This window comes from Netta rufina, assembly GCF_964035555.1.
Source record: "Netta rufina genome assembly, chromosome: 5".
Taxonomy (NCBI): Eukaryota; Metazoa; Chordata; class Aves; order Anseriformes; family Anatidae; genus Netta; species Netta rufina.
In genome coordinates, this window is record NC_140128.1 from 54,287,943 (window position 1) to 54,312,091 (window position 24,149).

Below are 24,149 nucleotides of genomic sequence, written 5' to 3' on the forward strand. Positions count from 1 at the left end.
CTCTTTTTGGCCGCGGTAGCCTTAGCTGCGCAATAGGGAGAGACGTTTGCCTGATAACTCCCTGCCTTGTACACGCAAAAATGCTGTTTGCAGGGACAGCGTGGACTTTTTGCAGGGACAGCAAGGACTATTCCAGGACAAGGTTTGCTGCTAGCTGGCTTGTACTGAGTGAGTACTTGTGAGACTCAAGCATTACCAGCCACCACAGGGCAATTGCTGAGCAGGGGACCTCTGGTGATAAGAACATTTGCTGATATCTCTTGAGGAAACAGCTTCAGCCGAGGAGCTGGGATTGTAACTGCTCTGTGTGCTCTGTAAACTGGTAACGGGAGGAGATGTGACGTGAGCTGGCTGTTTGCTATGTGGGCACTGCATCAGTGCCACAGGCATATCATGACTAAGGCACGTTGTACGTAAGCATTGCTGATACCGTGTGGTACCAAAGAATTAGGACCTCAGGCTCCTGCAGCGTTTGTGGTACAAATATTGCTGTGCTTGGCCCCACTGTCTGCCTGACTGTGCTGTCCTCACCATCGCCCAGATGCCTCCTACCCTGTGCTTCCCCAGGGGTCTGGGCTCCCTGGGGAGCCAGGACTTAGCAAGTCCCCAGCAGTGAAGGACAGCTTGGATGGCAGCCACACTTCTCACCTACCAGTGTCTCACACTGCAGCCCCAGCCTGGGGGTGATGACCCGGGGGAGAAGTCAGTCTCCTGACAGACCAGACTGGCTGGAACAAAGGGTTGTGAGGAGATCCACCTGGAGACTTTCCCCTAGAGCTGGATGCCATGGCCCTGCCTGATGGGCTGATAGCTTGCCATCCTATCAGGAAGGTCGGGATGGTGTTTTTGGATGTGAACCAGCCATCGCCGGCCAGCATGTGCAGAGCTCCACCAGCAAAGCTCTAGTTCTCCATGCTGAAGGCGACCTGGGCAATATGCACACACCTAGCCATGCAGCTGGCATTTAACTTGGAAGGAAACGTTCCTTTAAAACATCCTGCCCTATCCACCAAGTGAATCAGCAAGTGACTCACCCGGTCTTGCCTCCCAGCAGCTCCTTACCTCAGGTCTGGCTCAGAGGGTGTTTTTCTGCCAGGGCGTTTTGGTCTAACCACATCCCTACTGCTGCTGCCGGCAGAGAGGATGAGACGGCAGCAAGGCTGAGTCAAACCCTGGGCATCTGAAGAAGGAAACAAACCTGACAGAGCTGCTCTTTTCCTGCTGGCATGTGAGAGTTTCCCCTCGCGAGCATGGGGAGCTCTGTGATGGCTCTTGTCAGACTGCCATGGCCAAATGCGTGCTGCAGCTCTGCCGGACAGCAGCAGAGGTCACTGGCAGATCCATTCCTTGGTGCCACGGTGTCAGCTCATCCCTCTCGTCTCACCAGTTCCCTGCTGTCGGGTGAAGCCCTGTGACATTTTTAGGAGTTTTCTTAGCTCTGTGGTCCCTGAGGCCCTAGCATCCCTCGTGCTGGGCAAGCCTGCAAATCTGTGTGCTTTAAGTGACAGAAGCAACGTGCCCCCCACCTCGCAGACCTGGTGGCTCTAGGACAAGCAGTCACTCAGGTCACCTCCATTACTGCTTCCAGGCTGTTTTGTCCAGCCTGCTTTTGGCTGCAGGCCTGCCCATGCTTGTCATTAAAGAAGGACTAAAAGCAGCTTGGTTTTGAGTCCCTCCATCTTGTTGCTTTGAGTCACCAACCAGCAATAGCTTGCCTTGTTGCAGGAGTGGGAGAAAGCGTGAGAGCGCTAGCAGATGGCTTTGTAGGAAAGGACACTCAAAACTCGGCTCCTCAAGGGACTTGGTTCTCTCTCTTACTGCAAGTTAGAAATTACTTATCCTTTTAGGCTTTGCTCTAAAGGGCTGCCTCAAATGTTGTCAGGGAAATGACACTATTAAAAAACATGAATGTGATGTGGTGTAATGTGTTTACTACAATTTACTTGCACCATTAAAAGGAACCCAATGATTATAAAATAAAGTCCGAATATTAAGAGCACAATGCCAAAAACACCACTCCTACATCAAAACAGCAATTACTGCCACGGCCGGAACAAAGGAGCCGAGGGACAATTTTGGGCAGGGGAACTGCTGACAGAGAGAGTATGGGGAATGCCCCAAACCGAGCCAGGGTCTGGGGACACTGCCTAATCCCTGGCGTGTGAGTGAATGTGGGAGGACAGGCAGGGGACCCCCAAAGCCTGTGAGAGAGGAGCCATGGTGTATGGGGCAGAGTCGGGGAGCCGAGCAGCCCTGCTGTGGTCCTCCTCGGGGCTGGAAGCTGTTGCCTGTCCTGGCTGAGGCGTGCAGCCAAGTGTTTTCTGCCTGGAAGTAATGGCCTCTCTCTCTCTCTCTTTTCCTTTGGCTCCCTTCCATTGCTTTTCAGCGGAGGAGCCTAAAGGAAGGCTTGCCTGGCTCTGGTTCCCTGCTCGCCTCCCCACTGAGATTGATGGAGCTTCCTGCCCTCCAGTTTGCCTTGGATGGGGAGCATGGGGAAGGGGAGACTGGTGTGTGACCTCCTATTCCAGGCACATAGATGACTCACCATGGCTCAGAATGGCTTGCATCAAGCCTGAATGTAAACTTCTTTATTTTTGCTAATTTGCTCTCCTGAAGGAGGAGTGTTGATTTAGACTATATTTAGCGATAATCTGTAAATATGACGAGTCTGTCATCATCGGAGACTTCTGAAGACTTGCTTTGTTGATTTATGGGATCTTTCCATTTGCCAGCTGAACCACTGGGCAAAGAGATATCAGTCCTTTCAGAGGTATAAGGGAAGAGGGGAGAAGCTTTTGTATCCCAGCTGCATTTCTTTTAGTAACAGTCAAGGCTTTTTATTTTTTTTAATTTTCAAACTGCTGCATTTCTGTTTTCCTGATAAATGGGATATGTTTTGCAAGAGAGCTCTGTTTTATTTTTGTGCTGTTCCTGCAAAAGAGTGCACCTGCTTGGTGGTGGAAGGAGCAGGAGTAAACCAGTGCAAGCAGCAGCCTTGCAAAACCATAGAGGTGGTTCTTGGGCATGACAATAAAGGACAGTCTAATGTGGTCTGAGAAAGGAGCAGGCAGAGTTTCGTTTTGCCACATTGCAGGTGGAGGAGAGACAGCTGAAGCCAGGCTGGGCTAGACCATGGTGGTTTAGCCTCAGAAAGCTTCTGCCACCAAGCAGTGATGGAAATCATGCCATGAACACAGGTGTTATGAAAGTTGGTTTGCAAGGATTTACAGTTTAAATATTAAGCACATATCATGGGTTTCTTGTTTGTTTAGTTGGGGGCATTGATCTGAAGATGGGATGATGCAATGCACAATGATCTGCTGATGTCAATAGATTTGTTACATTGCAAGTCAAAATCCTGTACGACTTGAATGTTAGGCACAGGACAAATAGGGATTAGGAAACAAGCCTGGCACCATGGCCCATTTCTAGTCTCTGTCTTTCTCTGCCTCTGTACCCTGTCTTTGTCCTTGCTATTTTCAACTTCACCTTCAAAGCAGCCTGTAATTGCAGCCCAGCCTGTAGCCAAGGCCTCCTCTCCCTGCAGGTCCCGTGCTCTGTGCTTCTCTGCTCCCTCTCCTTTAGGCGTTGCCTGCTTGGCTCGGTTTGCAGGGACTGTCCACACGGAGGAGCCTGATTGTTAGCAGCTCCCTTTCTCTCCCCTGAAGCTGTCTGAAACCTTACCTATTTGCAGCAGATTTCCGTCGTGCAGTGCTAAGCTGACGTTAGGCTCGATATTCCATGTCTGTGCATCTTCGTGAAGGGGGTGGTTCTCAAGCGTGTGTAATTCCTCCATCTTCTGCTGAGTGAGGTGCCCACCTCTGGCAGACCTTGTACCAGGCTATGGCCATGGCAAGAACAAAAAGATTCAGCTTTTATGGCAGGAGAGTACATCAGAGAGCAGGACTGAGGCAGGTGTTAGAGTAAGGGTTGTTTTTTTTAGACTATTTAAGCCACTTAGTTTTGTGTTCGTATCAATTTAAGTTCATTAACTATTTAATATGCTTGATAAAAGAAGAATGTTAGAGATCCCAAATCCATCTTTTGACTGAGCTACTCAAAATACTTCGGCTCCTCCAGCAGACACTAGACAGGTTTTGTGACTCCGAAATGCTTAATGGAGCTGTGGAGAGGAGCTGATTGCGAGGAGGAGAAACCAAAAGTAACGCAGTACTTCCTCTCTCCTTGCTTTCAGAAGGAAAGGGTTTCAGGCCTTCTTCACCTGCCATAGTGAATAAAACCACTCTGCACTAAAAGGTGGGTAGTATAGGAATAATTTTTGAAGGTGCTCGAGCAACACAGGGGAAGTATTTGTTGTCTTCCCTCATTGTTTCATGACAGAAAGCAGCCTTTTATAGGGGAGCTGGCTAAGCTTTTCAGGAATGCTGGCTCTATACACTGCTGTATATGCTTCTGAAAGCATTTCCCACAGATGAGTAAGTTGCCTTGTGCAGCTAAAGTAATCCGTGAGGTAAAACAGAAGCTTCTAAGTGCCTTAAGTCCTTACTCCTTGGCTCTCATGTATTAGGGCTTGGTAAGAAGATTCACCACACCTTTGTGCCCTGCTCCCGGCCTCCAGCACAGGCCGTCCCCGCCTGCAGAGGCATAAGGACTGTCCCAGCTTGCATTATTAGGCTCGGCAATGGTGTTGCCACTGGCATTTTTGCTGTCAGCCTTCGCCAGGGGATGAAGAACTGAAGGGGCTGTGGAGCCTGAGCTCTGCTGTGCCCCAGGGCCCCCGGTGCTGGCGAGTCAGGCCGAGGGAAGCTGCTGCCCCTCCTGCTTGGCCAGCGGCTGGACAGAGGCCTTCTGTTCCCAGGCTGAGAAGCCCCGGCCTTTTTCCAAGCCGTGACTGCTTGAAAACAAGCCTGGGCCCAGCTGGGCGAGTGGTCTGTGTAGTCATGGCTGCAGTTTGCCCACATTTCCCCTCAGCCTCCCCAGATGAAGCCTACCAGCTTCACACCAGCGAGCCACACAAAGCGAGGGCCATCAGTGACCTTTAGCAGCATGGGCTCAGCAGCAGGCTTGGCTTCTGTCCTAGAGTTACAGGAGGGGCACAGCAAGGAGCTCGTCGCACTGTATTGAGTGGGGGGACCCTTTCTGGTTGCTGAGTGAATTACCCAAAAGCTGGTGGGAGGGGGCAGTCGGCCTTGGGTTGTTGCAAGGCACGGGGAGGGCCTGCCCTACGCTGCTGATGCAATAGGATTTTGGTAATGGAATCCAGGTGGCGATGAGGCCACGTCCTGCCCAGCCTGTCCTGCTGTCCTCATGTGTAATTAACCTCCTGGCTAGGAATCTGGAGCGTCTTCCAGCATCCCGTCCAAATAACCAACTCCCCATTGCTGAATTGCATTACATCTTTGTCAGCAAGGTTGATGAAGCTTTCCTGTCGCCCCGGCTCTGCCTCCTCCCCTACCTCAGGACACTTTCCGATGTGCAAGTTAGACCTGATTGCTTTACTTCTTGCCAGTTATGGATGATGCTTCCAGAGCATTACTCCAGAAGCAGTGTGGAAAATGTACTCAAATGAAGAATTTAACAACATAGTTTTTATTATTAAGAAGAGAGGAATTAGTTATTTGGATTTCTGTATTTTTTCTCATCAACAAGGCAGCTGAGGAGAATAGTTAGAGCAGGTACACACTTTCCAACATGGGCCCTGAATTCCCCATGATAACTGGTTACAGCACGTATCATCTTGGTTTCTTGGGAAAAAGGAACATTTGCTCTTCTAGGAAACATTTTCAGTGCCATCAGTCTAAGAATAGCAATCTTCTTTCTGCTGCATCTCAAATTTCAGAGGTATGGCTTATCTGTTATCGTGCATGCAGTATGGAAATTTTTTTAAAATGAAATACCACTCTTCTGCTGAAGCATGAATAGCTTCACTTATAGTGCCTCATTCTGTGACTTTTTACTGTTTTTCTAACCAAAGTAAGTTCATGAATAAAGAAATTAGTGTGTTGAGCGTGTCTTCTTATCTCTCAGTGCATCAGTTCTGTGATGATCCCGAAGGGAACTGCAGTGCTGAAACAGTTCAAGTGGCAAACAACTCCCTGCTACAAATTTAAGCACCACAACAAAACAGTTTCACTGCTGGCTTCCAACAATAGAGGCAAAGCTGCAGCTCGGTGGCCTAGGAGATTCCTATTGCTGTGATGCTGCTGGAGCCAGCACAGCTCGCTCCCTGCAGAGCAGGCAGGGGCAGTGCCAGTTTTACAGGGAGGCAAGCAGCGCAACTGCCCAGGATGCTGCAGAGTAAAGGTTGCAGAGCAAAGAGCTTCCTCTGTACCTTTTGATTGGGATTTGACTTGTCTAAACACAAGCTTTGCAGGCAGGACATCACCCCTAAAGGGCTGTTCCATCTGGAGGAGCTGCAGGGATGTCTTGCATACCTTGGAGCATCTCACAAGGGATGTTTGGGATACCTGGTACCCAGAGGGCTCAGCTGACCCAAAACCATCACATCCCCCTGGGCGCTGGCAGCAGAGGAGCTGGAATCCATGCAAGAAGCTGCTGTAGCCTCCTGGGCATGGCCAGGCCCAAGCAAATCCCTCTGGGCACACAGGAAGGCAGGCAGAGCCTCCAGCTATGCCACCCTCCTTCATCCTTGAAGGTGCTGGCACCTCACCCTGCAGCAGCCAAACAGAGGGGTCAGGGGCTCTGGTGCTGGCTCCTGCCAGGGCAGGAACAGCTTTGGGTGGGGGCTGCAGGCTCTGCTCCTGCCTTCCAGGCACCCCGGCTCTGCAGGAGGAACAGAAAGAACGTCACAAGGAAGCCAACTGGTACTCGTGCATATGTTAAAATACAGTTTGTTCAGCTGCATATCCCTGCCAGCCTTGTTTAAGGGGGATTTAATAACACGTCTTCTCTTTGGGTTTGTGTACAAGATTAGGAAGCTTTCATCTGCGCCTTTAAAAAAAAAAAAAAGACCACATCCCTGCCAAGATGTATTAGGAGAGCTGCTAAAAAGGAGTCATCCTGTTCCAGGACTGCTCGGCTTATGTAACAGGGAAATCCTAACTCGAAGATACTCCCCCCCCCCGCGCACTTTCTCAAGGCACATGCCATTTCGGAGTTTTCAGCTGCTTGATTTATAGTTTGGATCATATCTGCTGCTGGTTTATTTAGATGTATTTACAAATATATTCTCCCACATATCCTCCTTAGTACAGGCCATGTAACATTTTTATAAAATGCAGTGTAGACCTCACCTCACCACAAAGATCTTTAAATAAAATATACTGTAAAGTGCCAGATACAATTCTTTCTTTTTTTTCTAAAATAAAAAAAGAAAGGAAAGAAGACAGTTCTAATCAAAACAGGTACTTGGCGGCTGCTGCCTGGGCAGCTTCGTGCACCAGTAGGGTTTTAGCACAAGTCCGTTGTGTCAGGCGAGCAGGAGGCTCCCCTGCAGCCCCCTCTAGCTCTCCAGCTTCAAGTCCAAAGGCTTGAGGAAATGCGGCAGGGGCAGATCGTCCAGAGCCTCGGGGAAGTGCTCGGGAGAAATGGTCCTGATCAAGACGCGCATGGCTCCGACGAACAGCGACGGGGGAGCCAAGCCCACCAGGCAGCGGTACCTGCTCTCCCCTAAGAGGTCCTGCCAGCGCTGCCGGTTGTCCAGCAGCTGCTGCTTCATGGCGAAGGGCACGTCCTGAGGCACGAAGAGGAAGAGGCAGTCGAGGCAGAGCAGCTTGGCACGCGCGTTGACCGCCGGCGCCTGGGCCAGCTGCTGCAGCAAGGTGTCGAGCGGGGTGTTCCCGGCGCCGTCGGGCAGGCAGGGCGAGGCGCCGTGCCCCAGCAGCAGCAGCAGGCACTCGGGGCGCACCAGCTCGCAGGCCACGTGCAGGGCCGTCTTGCCGCCCTCCACCCGGCTGCAGCCCCGGCGGTCCAGGTGGCCGGCCCTGTCGCCCGGAGGGAAGCCCTGCACGGCCTTGAGGATGCGGAAGAGGACGCGGACCCGGTTGTAGCGCACGGCCATGGCCAGGTGCGGGGCCGAGGCCTGGCAGCAGCTGAAGCTTTGGCTGGGCACGGCCAGGGCGCTCTGCGGGTACTTAGTCAGCAGGTGCCGGGCGTAGGGCTGGTGGTCGTGCACCAGGGCGTAGAGCAGCGCCTCGGAGGGCGAGTAGAGGCTCACCTTGCCGCCGTCCTCCCAGTGGAAGACCTCCATGGTCCGCATGTCCTCCAGGAACCAGACGGGCAGCAGGTCCCTCACCGCCTGGTAGAAGGCGAAGGAGGATTTCTTGCACTGCTTCTGCGACTGGGCGCCGCCGCCGCCGACCCACCGGACGCTCCAGGGCATGGCGGGCGGCCGGGGTCCGACGGGGGCTTCCTCCCACACCCGAGACCAGGGGCAGCATCGGCACGGACCTGCGGGGGCACAGAGAGGGGCTGTCAGGGGGCACCCACCACGGGGAGAGCCGGTACAGCCCCGTACAGCCCGGTATGGCTCAATATGACCCGGCACAGCCCAGCATGGCCTGGCACAGCCCGGTATGGCTCTGCACAGCCCGGTACAGCTCCATATGCCCCGGCACAGCCCGGTACAACCTGGTATGGCTCTGCACGGCCCCATACAGCTCAATATGACCCAGCGCAACCCGGTACGGCTCTGCACCGCCCAATATGACCCGGCACAGCCCAGTGTGGTTCTGCACGGCCCAATACGATCCGGCACAGCCCGGCCCGGCCCGGCCCAGCCTGTCATGGCTCAATATGACCCGGTACAGCCCGGTATGGCCCGGTACAGCTCGGCACGGCTCTGCACGGCCCGATACAGCTCGGTATGGCTCTGCACGGCCCTGTACGGCTCGGTATGGCCGGTACACCCGGCACGGCTCTGCCCGGCTCGGTGCAGCCCGGCACGGCCCGGCACGACACGGAATAACCCGGTACAGCCCGGCACGGCTCGGTATGTCTCTGCCCGGCCCGGCACAGCCCGGCACGGCCCGTTCCCCCCCCGTTCTGCAGCAGCGCTCGGGAACCCCGTCTCCAGAAACCGCCTCCCGGTGCTCGCCAGCCCCAGCCCCAGCCCCGTCCCCTCCCTCCCGCCCGCCCTCCCTTCCGCCGCACAGCACCCGTACCCCCTCCGCTGCCGCTGCCGGTGCCGTGCCCGGGCTCACCTGGCCGCTCGGTGCCGCTGCCCGTGTGGGCGGAGGGGCGGCGGGAGCGGAGCGCGGCGCGGCGCGGCCGGGGCCCTTTATCCGCGCCCCCCCCCGCCCCGAGCCGCCCCCCCCCGGCGCGGAGGTCGGTCAGGACCGGGGAACTGTCCAGCCGCCGCCCATTGGCTGCCGCCGCGGCCGCCCCGGGCGCTCATTGGCTGCGGCGGGAGGCCGGGGCCCCGCGCCGCCGCGTGCGTCACGGGAGGCAAAGTTCCAGCAAAGTTGGCGGCCGGGGACGGAGGGGGCGGGGCGAGGGCACAGGGGGCGTGGTCTGGGGGTGGGGGCGTGGTCTAGGGAAGGGGGCGGGGCCTGGGGGGCTGGGGGATTGGGGGGCTGGGGGTCTGGGGATTGGGGTCTGGGGTGCTCGGGGTGTGGGTGCTGGGGGTCCTGGGGTCTGGGTCTGGGGGTCTGGGTGCTTGGGGTGTGGGTGCTCAGGGTCCTGGGGGGCTGGGTATTTGGGGTCTGGGTTCTTGGAGCCTGGGTGCTCGGGGTCCTGGGGTCCTGGGGGTCTGGGGATTGGGGTCTGCGTGCTCAGGGTCTGGGATGCTTGGGGTCCCAGAGGTTTGGGTGCTTGGGGTCTGAGTGCTCAGAGTCCTGGGGGTCTGGGGATTGGGGGTCATGGGTGCTTGGGGTCTGGGTGCTGGGGGTCTTGAGGAACTGGGTATAGGGGGTCTGGGTGCTTGGGGTTTGGGTGCTAAGGGTTTAGGTGCTCGGGGCCTTAGGAGTGTGGGTATTGGTGGTCTGGGTTCTTGGAGTCTGGGTGCTGAGGGTCCTGGGGGTCTGAGTATTGGGGGCCTGTGTGTGCAGGGTTTGGGTGCTCAGGGTCCTGGGAGTCTGGATTTTTGGGGTCTGGGAGCTTGGGGTTTGTGTGCTCGGAGTCTGGGTGGTCTGGGTATTGGGGGCCTGTGTGCTCAGAATTTGGGTGCTCGGGGTCCTGGGGTTCTGGGTGCTTGGGGTTCTGGGGTCTGAGTATTTGGGGTATGTGTGCTTGCAGTCTGGCTGCTCAGGGTCTGGGACGTCTGAGTTCTCAGAGTCTGGGTATTGGGGGTCTGAGTGTTGGGGGTCTGTGTGCTCGGAGTTTGGGTGCTCAGGGTCCTCGGGGTCTGGGTATTCGGGATCTGTGTGCTTGGGGTCCTGTGGGTCTGGGTGCTCAGGGTCTTGGTGCTGGGGCTGCAGGCTGTACGGGTTCCGGGCATGTACATCCAGGGCTGATGGGGTCCAGGGTGTGTGGGGCCTATGGGGAGCTGGGCACATGGGGTCTGGGCACTGCGGGCTTTGGGATCACCAGGCTCCTGGTGTGCTGCCCCTGGGCCACCAGGGAAGCGCGCTGGGGCTCTGTCACAGCCGGCAGCTCCGATACCGCTGCCCGTGGGGCTCCCCAGACTTCCCCTTGCTTCTGAAATGGGGGACGCCTTCTGTGCTTCCCAGCATGAGGCTTGTGGGGGAAATAGCCAGGCGTGAGCTGAGATGTCACATTTCCTTACAGCCCTCTCCAAGAAGCCGCTTGGGGCCTTGGAGAGGGAGGGAGGGAGGGAGGCTGCAGCACGCTCCCCTTAACCCCGGAGAGAACGAAGGCGGCGAGGAACAACCGCTGCCTTTGTTGTGAGTGCCCTGAGCCCCCATCCAGCTGGAAAACAATGCTGAAATTATGCTGGGTCAGGTTTGCGAGGCTGCCGCCCGCTGCTCACACCGATGGCCATGCAGGTGAACCGCTCCTGCCTGGTTCCAGATGAAAACTCACCGAGGACAACCACATCCTCTGCTTCCTGCTGACCGGAGCATTTCTGTCCAGTTGCATCCTATTATTTCAGGTACAGGGTAATTTCTGCTGAAGCATGGGATCAAAATAAATGGCTTAAAGGTGGCTAATTCTACAGCCCTGGCTTTGGGCAGGTGTCCCGTGCTGCCTCACCCACCCGTGCCTTACTGCCCTGTGTGCCGTGCTGCGGCCTGCTCCCGGAGACGGCTCTGACCGACCCCAAACACCCAGGCTTTTCCCCAATTTTGCCGTGATATTGTCATCACTTCGGCTGCCCAGCACAGTGATGCCAGGGCAGCCAGGTTGCCAGCGCTTTCAACTCATTTTCCACACATGCCTGGGTAAGCCAAGTTGTGTTTGAGGCCAGAGACAGGGGATTAGCGTAGTTGCAAAGCCAAATTTGCTTTTGTGTAGGCAATTAATGTCTCTGGAGTGGAAGGAGGACTGGTTTGCTCAGGCCAAGCTTTCCTCTGGAGGCAGAGCTGCAGCCACGGTGTGCCTTGGGCCCCAGCAGTGGCTTACAAATAGGCCGGAGCATGCTGAGTCCTTGAGGTCTCGCAGAGAGCAGCCGAAGGGTGGCCCAGGGGCTGGCCCCTGGTTGCAAAATGTGTTTGTCACATCCCTTCAAAGCAGGAACCTGCCTGCAGCAAACGCAGCCCATTTGTGGACTGTGTGTGCTGGAGAAAAAGTGTCGTATTTGCCCCGAAACTGCTCAGAGTGACAAAACACGACAAACCAAGAAACTTTTAATTTTACGGTACGAATTTTGTGTGCAGACCTGCAGACACAACTTGCTTGTTTGCAGCCCAGCCTGGCTTTAATCACTTTGAATTAAGTAACTGATCTTATTACTTATCTGACTATGAGAGGGCTTATCACAGGTTCCTTGGCACATGATGAGGATTAGTCTGTCGGCACAACCATGTCTGAGTAATGTGACTCTTTGTTGCCTTGTGACGTGTCCTCCTGGAGCTATTTTTTCTTCACCTTCCTCCAGAACGTTGCTCCTTTGGTTTCTCCAGCCAGTGACCAGCTAAAGCTCGCTTAATGCTACTGAAACCCATCCACATAATGGGAAGAAGGGAAAAGCTCTGCTGTTGCAACAGACGTCGTGTGTTTCCTGAGGTTTTCATTAAATTGAGGGCAGGACCATACTGGCCATATTGGACCTAATGGGCATGATTGTGGGTGTCATTAAAAGCAAAATGAAAATAGCAGCATGAGTGATGATGTTGAGCATAGTTAGTGTTTAGCACTGCTTTTGAGCACGAGACAAAAAAGGGGCAATTAATACATCCCTCAGTTTCTAAAAGGGCTGAAAGATGCAGTTTTGACCCCAGTCCTTGCCCTGACTTTTTGAGTGGGTTTGATGCTGAACATTTACCAGTTTCCTCTATTGCAAGCAGGCTCGGGACCAAAGTTCAGCAGCGTTTGGACAACGGCCCCCAAACCGCAGCACGCTGTAGCTGCAGGTTTGCTTTAAGCCTCCGGCTCTGGAGTCTCTGTAAGCAAGTCAGGCGGAAACAACCGGCGTGCCGTTTAGCTAAAATTAAACATCTTGAGAGAAAAGTAATGAGCGAGGAGAGTCGGGGCTTGCAGCGGAAGCGCTGGGCTGGAATGCACACCCCGTACATCCACGTCCCGCATCGGCAGCCTCCGAGCAAAGGCTTTCATCTCGCTGTGCCACAGCATCCCCTCTGCAGACCCGGTGCCACAACGCTGCTTTCATCATCACAGTGTGGACTGCGACCTCGTTAGGCAGGGAAATTATGCAAAGGGCTTGCGTTTGGTCTTTGGGGTCCTGGCCCTGCGTGGGAACCCCTCTGCTCTGTGGTCATTAGGTGGTGCCAGAGCTGGGTCCTCTCGTCACCAGGAGGGACGAGGAGCCCGATGCTGGTTGGGGCTCCTTTTCCCTTTGGGGAGGCCGTGTGTGCCAGGCCAGGATGCGGCTGGCAGCCCGGGGGTACCTCCAGCTGTGCTGACTAACAGCTGCTGCTGACACCTCGTGGAAAGCTCCCACAAGCATTTTCTCCAGAAACCTTCCTGTTTCATTTCCTCCGCCGCTGCGGGTCCTCCTCCGAGCAGCCTGTCCTCTGTCTGTGTCTGTGCCTCTGTCTGACACGGCTTGGGCACAGCTCCTGGCCCCCAGGTGGCTCACCAAAACCCTCAGCCATCACTCCGGCCAGGGAGGGACTCGGACCTTGAAACCCCGCTCGCCCCTGCGCGATGGCGCTCGGCACCATCCTCTTCCTCCTCCTCGCTCCCTTTGTATGCTGCTCGGTCTCTGCCTCCCAGACTTGGAGGGAGTCATTGCTTTACAGAGAGCCTGAACTGCCCCCAGCCCCGGCTGGATTGCTTTCTCTTCTGTGAGAATGGGTCAGCTCCTTCCTGATCCACAGCAGGAAAGAAAATCTGCCTTGGAAACAACGCAGTGAGGAAGCCTTCTCTCGTTACTTTCATTTCCTGGCTGCCACACAACTAACGTGACTCCCTTCCAAAAATCTGCAGCCCAGATAACGCTTGGGAAACCAAGACAAGCTCAGAAACCCTCCACGCTGGAAAGGACACCTCTCTGCCACCCCACACCTCTGGGGTGAGGTACATAATGTGGGGGCTGGCTGCTCCTAGGCCTCAGGCTGGTGGGAAGCTGAAGAATTGGCTAACCAGGTGGCATAGATCTGTTGCATGAGTGCCCAGCGGTGGCATAACCCATTTTTTAGGTTTTGAAACTGATTTTTCATACGCCAGCCGGAGGAGGAGATGGTCCTTCATCTGCAGTTACATTGCAAGCCTTCAGATGTGGTCACAGGCTACGGGTGTCCGTTTTATTTTGGCTAGGACAGTGACGACCCCTTATTAAACTCTGGTTTTGGCATCTGTAATAAATGAGTCATCTTCATCCTTTCTGAAACCTACAGAAACTCCCAGAGCACAGCAGAGATTAAATTTGAGCCAGCATGTTTGGGGGTGGGGTGGGGAGCTGGACAGTGTGCTTGTCCCACAGAAGACAAAAAGGGACCTCCTGGGTTCCTTTTGGGGAACTTCTCTGTTTTGTAAGCGAAATGGGCAAGTGGGGTCAGAGAGCTCCTGGCGCCTGCAGACGGTTGTGGCCTTCGGCTCGATGTTTCTTGTTAAAAATATTGTCCCAGATGTATTAATATGACCAGACTGGATTGCATCTGAGCTGAACATTGTGAGCCTCAGGCAGGACATAAATATAGAAGCAAAACAGCCTGACATGAGAGTCATCTGTCCTCTTCTACCCACGAAGTGAAGGGGAAGGAGAGCAGGCTCGCTCCCTGGCAGTTTGTGGACACTTCCAGGCATTGCCCTGAGCCTCGGCGAGCGCCTACACCGAGCTCCTGGGGCAGAGGCGACCCCGGCCTACCCCTCGGTCAGCCCGCAGCGAGCAGTGCCCCAGGACTGTGCACTCAGCACATTTCTAACTTGGGGTTAGATTTGCCGAGACAAGGTCTGCAATCATGAATGACTATTTGTTTGATGTGTTTGCCTAACAGGATTACCCTTATCATAACGATATAGCAACCTGGCCTTGGCATAGCAAAAGCCAAGGGCTCAAGGGGTCAGGCTTTTGCCTCTCCTGCCCCAAATGTGCAGGGTGCAGCTTGTCTCCGTTATCACGATAAGGCTCCGCAACATCCAGCCAGTGCTTGGGCTGGCATTTACTGCTCCGCTTTTGGAAAGAGCACCTGTGGCATGTAACTCTGTCTGCTGACATCATGCTTGGCATTTCCCCCTGCACCTGAAAAAAAAAAATCAATAATATTAAAAGGTTAGAAAAAAAAAGATGCAGTGTTTTACAATTAGAGAATGAGCTGCCTTTGCTGTCGGGAATTGCTTTGAGCAGGTGTCTAATTGAATTCAGGGTGAATTTGTTGCCCTCTGGTTCCCCAGGAATAGAGCTGTAGGTAACGAACCAATGAGTCGTTTGCTTTCTGTGTTTCACATCACAAACCTGCCTGAAACCATTCTGACAGCATCTGTTTGTCCTTAAATGTATACCTGCGATTATTAAAATTGCCTGTTTAAAATGTCTGCAGGAAGGTATAGGATGAACGCTCTGTTCTGGCAGTGTTTTTGACAGGGGAGAGCCTGGCTCTGCTGACTCCCCATGCCCAGCCTTGTCCCTGCCAGGCTGGGGACCTTCTCACTTCCCGACGACATCGCTTTGACCCCAGCACTTTTCTTGCTGGCTGAGGCCAGCCTGGCCATATCAGACCCAGGCACTATTCACGGAAACAGGACCCACCGCCTGCTGGTTGCCGGCTCCAAAACAAGAAGGATCCTCTATTTATAAAGCGCTATAATTGGCTTGAATGAAACTTGTGGTTATCAGGCTGCTAGGGCCCCCGGGACCGCCGGCACAGCAGCCCTGCAGTGCCAGGGGACACTGCGGGGCACAGCGGTGCCTCTGCATAAATCCAAGGGATACCCAGGTCTATAGCGTGAGCTGTACATGCACAGACTCCTGGTTTCTGCAGCATCCCATATGTGTCAGGGCTGTGTGGAACTGCTTCTCTAGATGAAGTCTGGGGGCACAGAGCTGCAGCAGAGCCAGCAAGAGAGAAATCTTCCTGCTGCAGCTGCTGTGCCATGGAGATGCTCGGCTTGCAGCAGGGAGCATCACCAAAACCATCCTTTTTAACCCTGAAGCACTTATAGCTGGGATGTGAGCAGGGCTCTGAGGCTCCAAAATGACTGTCTCAATCACCGGGCCTAAGCAATCTGAGTTCACCTGTGTTTAACATTACTTTTCATATATTTGATTTTGCTGAGGTGTGTAGCCATGTGTGGCCCACAAGGGGTCTTGCTGTTCAGACCAACATTGTCCTGATCTCATAGCTGAACACAGGGTGAGATGACAAGGTCTAAAAAGCAGCAAAGCAGCTGTGGCCCCTCCATGTATAAGCAGGTATCTATGTTGTAATACTCATTCAAGGGGCAGATTTGGTTTGGTTTTGCTGTGTAAATTCCTCTGCCATTTGAACAGTAAAATATTATAGATATATGGCCAAGCAGAAAGATTAAAATAAAACAACTGATGCTTTGCATATCTTTGAGAGCTTATTTTTATTCCCTTTTGTTCATTCTCTCAGCTCTTGGCTGCAACTAGGTCTGATGAAATAACAAACAGGGATGAAGGAAGAGGGCAGCTCTTCCGTGACCTTCCCTCGGTCAAAGGAGGCTGTGTTGCCGCAGTTAACTCCAGCAGCAACTGCAGGCTTAGCAGGTAGAGATTCATCCACTGTGCACATTATATAAGGAAATCTAATTTATTATTTTTTTAAGAAGATTGATTTATCAGTCAAAAGCCCTTTCACTGTGAAGTGCTGGTTAAAACCAATCTTTCTTTCCCTTTCATTTCATGCAAACATACACAGAAGCCTTCTAGCACTGTCTGAAGCTGCTCTGCAGCCAGGAAATCCACTGGGTCTGTTGATTAAGCCTCCGTGATATTTCCAGTTTCTCTGTAATTGTTTTCTAATGAAATTTTCAAATCCAAGTATAATCAGGAGATTAGACCATAGAGAGTTCACAGTTGGGCTTCTCATTTTGATTTTTCCTTTCCTAAATCAGTAACTATCTTCTAGGCAGAGATGATAAGATAATTTTGTGTATATAAAGACATCTAAAACCCAGGTGGCAATATCTTTTACCTTCAGGATTCAGCGCTAACATCATTTTACGCAACTCTCCATTTTGAAGTGTTGTTTTTGCCCCCGAAATTATTGTTGCTGTCTGATCAGATTTGCCTGTTAGTATGTCTTTTTGTGGTTTAGTAAGTGGCTGAGGGGTTATGATGTAGTTATCCCTGCCAGAATTTCCCTGTGCTTCTGCGTGTGCATTTTAGAGGACTGCTGTGCAGTGCAATGCGTGCCGTGAATTTAGCGAGGTGCTCACATTCCCAGGCACTGCTGGCACTCTGTGACATTCTTTGCTTTCTGCTGTGCCTCCAGCCCAGAAAACTGAAACAAAGAGGAGCTAAAAAGATTACATAAAGCAAAGAGAAGATGGGATGTGTGACAAAACGAAAATAGGTGTAAACAGGGAGGTGGGTATAAATAGCAAGCTGAGAAACGCGCGAGCCCAGCTGCTGCACATCGCAGAAAGGTCGGCCCCGCTCCTGGGCCTGTCCTGCAGCCCTGCTCGGGTGCCGTGACCAGGACAGGATGGCTGAGCAGCAGCCAGCATTGACACAAATAGCGTGTTTGGAGCACACATGCCTTTTTTTTTTTTTAAATTTATTTATTGCAGAAACACTCACTCGGGCTCCTTCCAACATTTTCCCACAGCCCAGTGCTGCATGCCATGGTCCTGAGAGCTCTCAAGAGCACACCCATCTCGCAGGCATCTCCTGGGGTGCCAATAACATGGGTGGAAATTTCATTTCATAAATGATACGGGGAGGTTTACTGGCTCCAGTCAGAGGGCAGGAGGAAAGGTCTGTGTTTGGTGGGTTATGCAGGGGCTGGGATTTTGTGCGAGTAACAAAACATCCCAGAGATTTATAGCTCGTGAAAAGAAGTGTTTCAGGAGACAGGTAAAATACCCAGGCTCAAACCAGTCTCCGGGGCTCTGGCAGGAGAGCTGTGGTGGATTTCACTGCAATGCTTCAGGACATTGCTCAGGGCCGGGTGCATGTGGTGCACAGGGACTGGAGCTCTGACCCCACCATTGCCTTTCCAGGCTTTGCTTGCCAGCAGGTCAGCAATAAGTACAAGTATTCCCTGGGACAGGCTGCTCTTGCGACTTGTGCTTCATCAAGCAGGAAAAAAAAAAATAATAATAAAAAAAAGAAGCACATTTTGGCTGGAGTTCAAGCACCTTCTTCTGTTGCCCTTGTGATAAGTGTCAGATAAGAGTTCAGGGTATTTGGTTGCTTGTATGGAATAAAAGCGTGTTTTCTTCAGTTGCTGCTGGCAGCTGTGGGCTCCCTGAGGGTGCCGGCCTCTTGTTCCCAGAGCCTGGTCTGATCTTGGTAAGTAAGACAAGGTTGTTCTGTGTGGGTTGGAGTTTGTCTGACATCAGAGGTGAGCTTCCAGGCTTCCTGCCTCTGGTGTGCTCTGGTGGCTATGCCACAGAAAACATTTGGGGTAAGCTGAGTGCTTCCTCCAAGGGGCTGGGGCTTCATGGGAGGAGCATGGGGTGCTGGCACAAGCCCACAGCAGCTGATAGACCACTGCCATGGTCCCTGGGTGGAGGTTAAGGACAGCTGTGGCTTTAGCACCATCATTAGGTTTCAGAGTTGACACTGGAGATGGCACTGGTTCTTGGGTATTTAAGTGGTGCTTTCCAAGTCTAGGTGTCTGCAGACCGGATTTTTTAGTAAGGATGGCACTGTGGGGAGAGGTGAGGCTCAGCTCTGTGGCTCTGAGGGGTTGAACCAGGCTCTGCAGGGGCACGGAGCTGCCTCCACGCTGCCCAGCTGCTCTCGTGGGGTTTTCTGCTGGCTCCACCCTGCCTCGCGTTGTGGACAGCTTCCCAAAGCTGGAGTCTAAATTTACTTCCTTTCTGCAGAGGCCTGTTAGTCATCTCCCACTCATAAACAAACATTTTAGAGACACCAGGGAAGCCGAGCCATGAAGAGGACAATGCTTTGCTGGTTTTCAAGTAACTAATTCATCAGCAGGCTCCGCAGGAGTTGTGCAATAGCCCAGACACTAAAGAATCGAAACCACCCCCTACTCATCAGGAAAACAGGCTTCTTGCATGGACGGAGCCTTTCGTCTTCAGCTCGACTCTCACATTCCTTTAAAAGCATTGTAGATGAGATGTTTTTTTTTTTTTTTTTTTTTTTTTTTTTTTTTTTAATTGATTGATTGATTTGATTGATTGTTTTCCTTTCCTTTGCAGGTTTGTCTTGCTGCTTTTTTGCTGACCAGCCCATGGTGTCTTCAGACCCTTCCCTCCCTGTGTGGAGGTCTCCTCAAGTCTCTCTGAGGGCACTTGCACTGGTAGGACAGCAGAGGAGTGAGGAGTGGTGGTGGCTGCAGACTGAAGGCAAATGATTTTGGGGACAGAGCCTTGTAAAAGGATAAATCCGCTCTCCCCCATTCAATTCCTGTCTTTATTTGGCACTTTCCTGAGTTTCATTTCTGATTATTCTACCTGGCGGTAGGTGTGGGCTCACAAATTCCCCTTGCAGAGTGGGACGCCTGGGTTGTAGTCACACACTGACGTGCTTCCTGAAAACCCAGTGTGGTGCAGGGCTTTGGAGTGAATTATTGCCAGGCCTCCTGGAGTATTACCAAGCAAAACTGCCCCCGAGTAACAGCACTCTTGCAAATGATCAGCCAGTGCTTTCCTCAAAGAGCCCCTTGGAAGAAAATGTTTGTAGTGCTTAGAGGAGAAAAATTGTTTCATTAAAAAGAAAACAAGCCAAAAACCAAATCAAAATCTCACAAAGAGGGCCAAGTATTACAAAAATAGTGGAAGTGTTTAAACCAAGTCTTTAGCAGTTTATTAGATGTTCTAGTTAATAGATTTATCTTTGTCTCATTAAAAAAAAAAATAATAAATATAGCCTGGCTTAGTTACGTACCCAAAAGCCAAACATGGTTCCCTTCTGTCCCAACCAGAGCTCCCCTCAGTGTCCATCCCCAGCGGGTCCTCGAGGGGCTCTTCCACCACGCAGTGCCAGTGAACAGGGTCCTCACCCATAGGGACCGCTGCCCCCGCCGCAGCAGCTCTGGGCTCCCCCAGCCCACATTTCTGCCTGGAACCCAGTGCCAGAAATGGCCCCCAGTTGTCAGGAGCACCAAGGCAGGCTGGGGGGGGAGAGACCTTGCCAGGAGAGGCGACAGGCAGAGCCGTGTGAAAGCCACTTGCAGTCTGCTCCTGTAGTCATGCACTGGGTGATGTCGAATACCGGGGTCAGCACCAGTAAATAGCTGCTCTAATTTGCACTCTACTGCAAAATAATCAATTTACTTACCCTGCCCCAAATGTCAGACTCTTTCTGTCTTTTTAATATATTTAGAGATCATTTTCTTAAGCTACCTGAAACCGGGAAAACCAGCAGCTGACTTTAATTAAGTGTGGACCAGGCTATAAATCCCACCACCGGCCTCTCCTCCCCACGGAAGCCAACCTCTGAAGTCTGCTCCAACCTGTCGTGCTGCAGGAGCAAGTGCTTCAGCAGCCAAAGGTTACCCCCTGCAGTAAATCCAAAGCTACTGCAGGTAAGACATGAGCCGGGTTTCATTTATTGGTGTAGATTTCCATGTTTTTTAAAAAAAAAAAAAAAAAAAAAAAAAAAAAGGCAAGGAAAGGCAGCCTGCTGCACTAAAATCCAGAGTAAATTCTACCAGCTTCAGCAAACCCAGGTGAGGTTGGGAATGGCATGAAGGAGCCTGCAGTTAGTGGTGCTTTCTTCCTATCTGGGAGATTTTCCTGGGGTGGTGCTTCAGGCTGAGGGTCTCCCTATAGGGGCTGATTGCACAGGTCAGCTCCAGCCCCTGTCTTGTCCCTCACTAGCAGCCAGGCATGAATGAACTGCCCCAGAAAAGAAATGTGTTGTTGTCTGGGATGTGCTGCTGTGACTGATGTGCTGTACTCAACACACCTTGTGTCACCCTCTGGCTGTATCAGCACCAGGATGGGGTTGAAAGCTGACGTGGTTCCAGGGAGGACCGGGCAGGCTCCTGGAGGAATGTGCTATGGGATGCTAGGTCTGCACCGTGGCCCCAGGAAGACCACGGTTACCACATTACTGGAGGCAGAGAGAGTTTTTTTTGTGATGTCTCTGTGCTCATACAGCCCCATCCTCCATGTGCACCCAGGGCTGATGGATTAGTTCAGCCCCATGTCTCTTGTGCTATCAGGGGCATCTGTGCCAGCACCTCCTGGAGAGGTTTGGGCTTGCTCTTGCCAAATTCTGGCACATGTAGCTGGATCTACAGCACAGAGAGATGGCCTTTCCAACTGCGATGTCCTTTTCAGCTTTACCTGTTTGGATCTTTTTTCCAAAGGAAAGCTGAGCTCCTGAATGATGTGAAGGCCTCAAGCACAACCTGCACCAAGGTCTGCCCATGCTGCAGAGGCATCTACCCCAGTAGATACATCTTCCCCATCCTGGGTATGCAGTGGGGCTTGGCCAGCAGCTGGCAGGGGCTCACAAAGAAGTGACTTTGGGGTGTGTTGTGCCCCCCCTCCCAGCAAGCACATGCAGACCCCCTGAGCTCTCCATTGGCTGCTGGCACTGCCTTCAGCATGACCCAGCCTGTGTTTTCTCATGTGAAATTCAATAAATTCAGCATTTTCAGGAACTTGGCATAATCAGGGTTTTCAATCTTCTCCTTCATTGCCTTCTAATATACCCTCCTAACAATTAACTCTGGGTGTTGGGAGAATGCCAAATGCAGGGTAAAAGACTTCGTTTTTCTTTCCCATAATTAAATGTCATGTTCGCTGCTGTCTCTCCCACTCTATTAAGTGGCCACGCATGGTCTAAAATGCTCTTTGGTGAATTAGCATAAGGTCTGTCAGGACCCCACCGATGTTCCCCCCTCCTGCTGGATCTGCTCAGCTCACAAAGGGCAGCGCGAGCAGGCAGAGGAGGCCCTGGAAAGGAGGACGCAGCTTTTTAGTGCACTCCTGGGGGGGGGGGAAAAAAAAAAAAAAAAAAAAAAAAAAAAAAAAAAAAAAAAAAAAACACGTGCAAAACCTCTCCCTGGTCCCCAGGTGTGCTATGAAAATATGCAAAGCACCCGAATTGAATGTTTCAAGGTGAGCGCTGCTGCTGTACTGTCCAGCCCTGTGGAAAAGGGGTCAGTAGAGATCCCCTTATTGCTAATCAGGGGATCTGTACTTGATTTTAGTGCAGCAGGATGCTCTCCCATACCTATTCACTGCTTTGCCTTCAAAACAAGGAGGCAAAAGCTGTTATGATGCTTTCTCCCTGACCTCCCAGCTGGAAATGAACTGATGGAGCAAGGACAGCAGTGACGGGGTGTCTCCTCGCCCTGTGCTCCGTGCCACCACAGCCCTTCTTGTAGGGTCCTTGTCTTGCAGGGGGGGGTGACAGCCTTTCAAGCATGGTGGCCCAGAATGATCCTGGTTTTCCACCAAATTACAGATTGAGGGGGTTGATGAGAGCAGAAGGTACAACACGTCAAAGAGGGATGTTATTTCTGCTCAACTGTTCTGTCCTTGCCACGTCCTGAAGCAGCCAGCCCTGCTGCTTGCCCTCCAAAGCGTTCCTGCAGCCTGCTTTACTCCCTGTGCTGAGTGACTCACTTTGCTAATTTCTTTTTTTTCTAATTCTTTACTTTTCACAACTTCAGTTTCATTACCAGGTTCAGAAGTAGTCTTTCTGACATGGGACAATGATTTGTGATCCTCAGGAAGCCAGGAGAAGGCTTGGTGGCAAGAGGGATAGCCGGCAGTGTCACCTGGGATGGGGGCTACGGGTCCCAAACCATCCTTGCTTGGAGACACCTCTGCTCCCACGAGGGGTGACCTTGCTGGGTGGGATGTCCTCACTGTGTTGTTTCCCCACCTCCTCCCACACCCTCTCTTTGCTTTGGATAAACAGCCACAGAAAGGGAGCCTTTGTTTCCAGCAGCATTAGGGGAATGGCTCTTCATGGTACCAATAACCCTGTTTGCAAACAAGCAGAAAGGCTTGACTACAAACAGGAGGCTCACAATGAATTATTCACTGGCTCTTTTCTCTTCTTTCAGGAAGTTTGCTGTAAAACCAGGGACCAGAAGCAGTCCGTGTGAGATGCACGACCACCTGCACACAAGGAGTCTGAGTTTTTGGCTCTTGGGGTGCTCAGCCCACCCTGGTGATGGGGACCTCCTGCTTTGTGCAAGTCTGTGCCTGGGCCGCAGCACACCTCTGCTGTGTTTGATCACAGTTCACCAATAGATGCAGTTTCTTCGTTCTCTGGATGCCTGCTGAAGACCTGGAAATCTGATTTACACAAGTGCCAGGTGCCCGTAGCTTTGACAGATGTTAGCAGGAGCAATGCTCCGAATGCTCAGAGGGCTTCCCAATGACACGCACCCCAATGGCTCAGGTTTTGGGGCCTTCCACTTGGTTCCCTGCCATTAGTGGCTGTTTGGATCCTCTCCTTCAGCTCCCCCAGTCCTCCAGACCCTCCACTCCTTGGGCTGCACTTCCAGCAGAAGCTCCAGTGCTGGCAGAGCTCAGCACTGTGCTGGGAGGTGCTCTGGAGAGAAGCCCATGAGAAAATAACACTGCTCCATCTTCCAGGCAGCACAGCGTGCAGCAAATGGGGCACGGGACCACACACTGCCCACCACGGCATGTGCTGGCCAAGGCATAAATCTGGGGGAAAAGAAAGAAATGGATCACGCAGCCAGAGCCCCGCTGCCTTTCCAGGTGCTGGCTGTGTGCATTCACGCAGCTGTGTCGGGATGTCCTTCTGGGCAGCTCACATGAGTCCAGGGCAAGAAAAAATGATGCTGAGCAAGTACTGTTCAGACTGGTGCATGTTTCTTTCTACTTTTGGCTGAAAACTTGGCTAAGACGCGCATGAAAAGCACTGCTGTTTTTTTTTTATTATTATTTTTTTTAAAATTTCAACCTGGCTGTTCAAACTGCCATGAAAAATACGACCGCTCTGTTCTTTTATAACCTCTTATAAGCCCTCATTTTTAGCCTGAACTCCCCAGAACCCATAAAAAAAATGGGTAGAAATACCATAAAAGTGAACAAAATCCTCAAACACAGCCAGTTCATATTCTGAGTGTCTTATTAAACACTTATTAAACAAAATCCCTCCCCTTACATAAATATGTGATTGTTTATAAATCTGTAACTAATTTTAAGCTATTGGAAACAGCTTTATAGGAGAATGACCCTATAGAAACAACGCTTTAACGTGGGATGCCAGATGACTGTACTGAAGGATGAGAACATAGCAGATGTGAGATACCTATATTTTAATGTATTCAGAAAAGTTTTGCCTAGAAAACTCAGAGGTTTCTAGGAAAAAAAAAAAAAATATATATATATATATATATATATGGGTAAAATAGTTAATTTACTCCATGTGTTTGGCTTTAAGTAATACAAGCACCTTTCTCCCAGGTGTGTAGCACCCTGGGGGAGCCAAGCCCTCCGGACAGGCACCAGCTACAAATTTTCCCCCACAGCCTTTCCTTTGGTGGTGGCAATGCCCCAGGCTGCCAAGTGCAGCGTTACAGGGCAACCAGGGACCTGGAGAGGCTGCTTGG

At 52.2% G+C, this 24,149-nt stretch overlaps 1 protein-coding gene across 2 annotated transcripts; it reads right to left on the reverse strand.

Annotated features, from left to right (window-relative positions):
* Positions 1–5,132: 5,132 nt before the first annotated feature.
* On the reverse strand, positions 5,133–9,224 carry ANKRD9 (ankyrin repeat domain 9). 2 transcript variants are annotated; one of them, XM_084288233.1, is made up of 2 exons: positions 9,123–9,224; positions 5,133–8,370 (listed from the first exon to the last, which is right to left on the reverse strand). In XM_084288233.1, the coding sequence occupies exon 2, from the start codon at positions 8,300–8,302 to the stop codon at positions 7,424–7,426; it is 879 nt and encodes a 292-aa protein (XP_084144359.1). In that variant the 5' UTR covers positions 8,303–8,370; positions 9,123–9,224; the 3' UTR covers positions 5,133–7,423. The 2 variants fall into 2 exon arrangements, with proteins under 2 accessions (XP_084144359.1, XP_084144358.1); XM_084288232.1 differs by having other exon boundaries at positions 9,084–9,190.
* Positions 9,225–24,149: the final 14,925 nt, after the last annotated feature.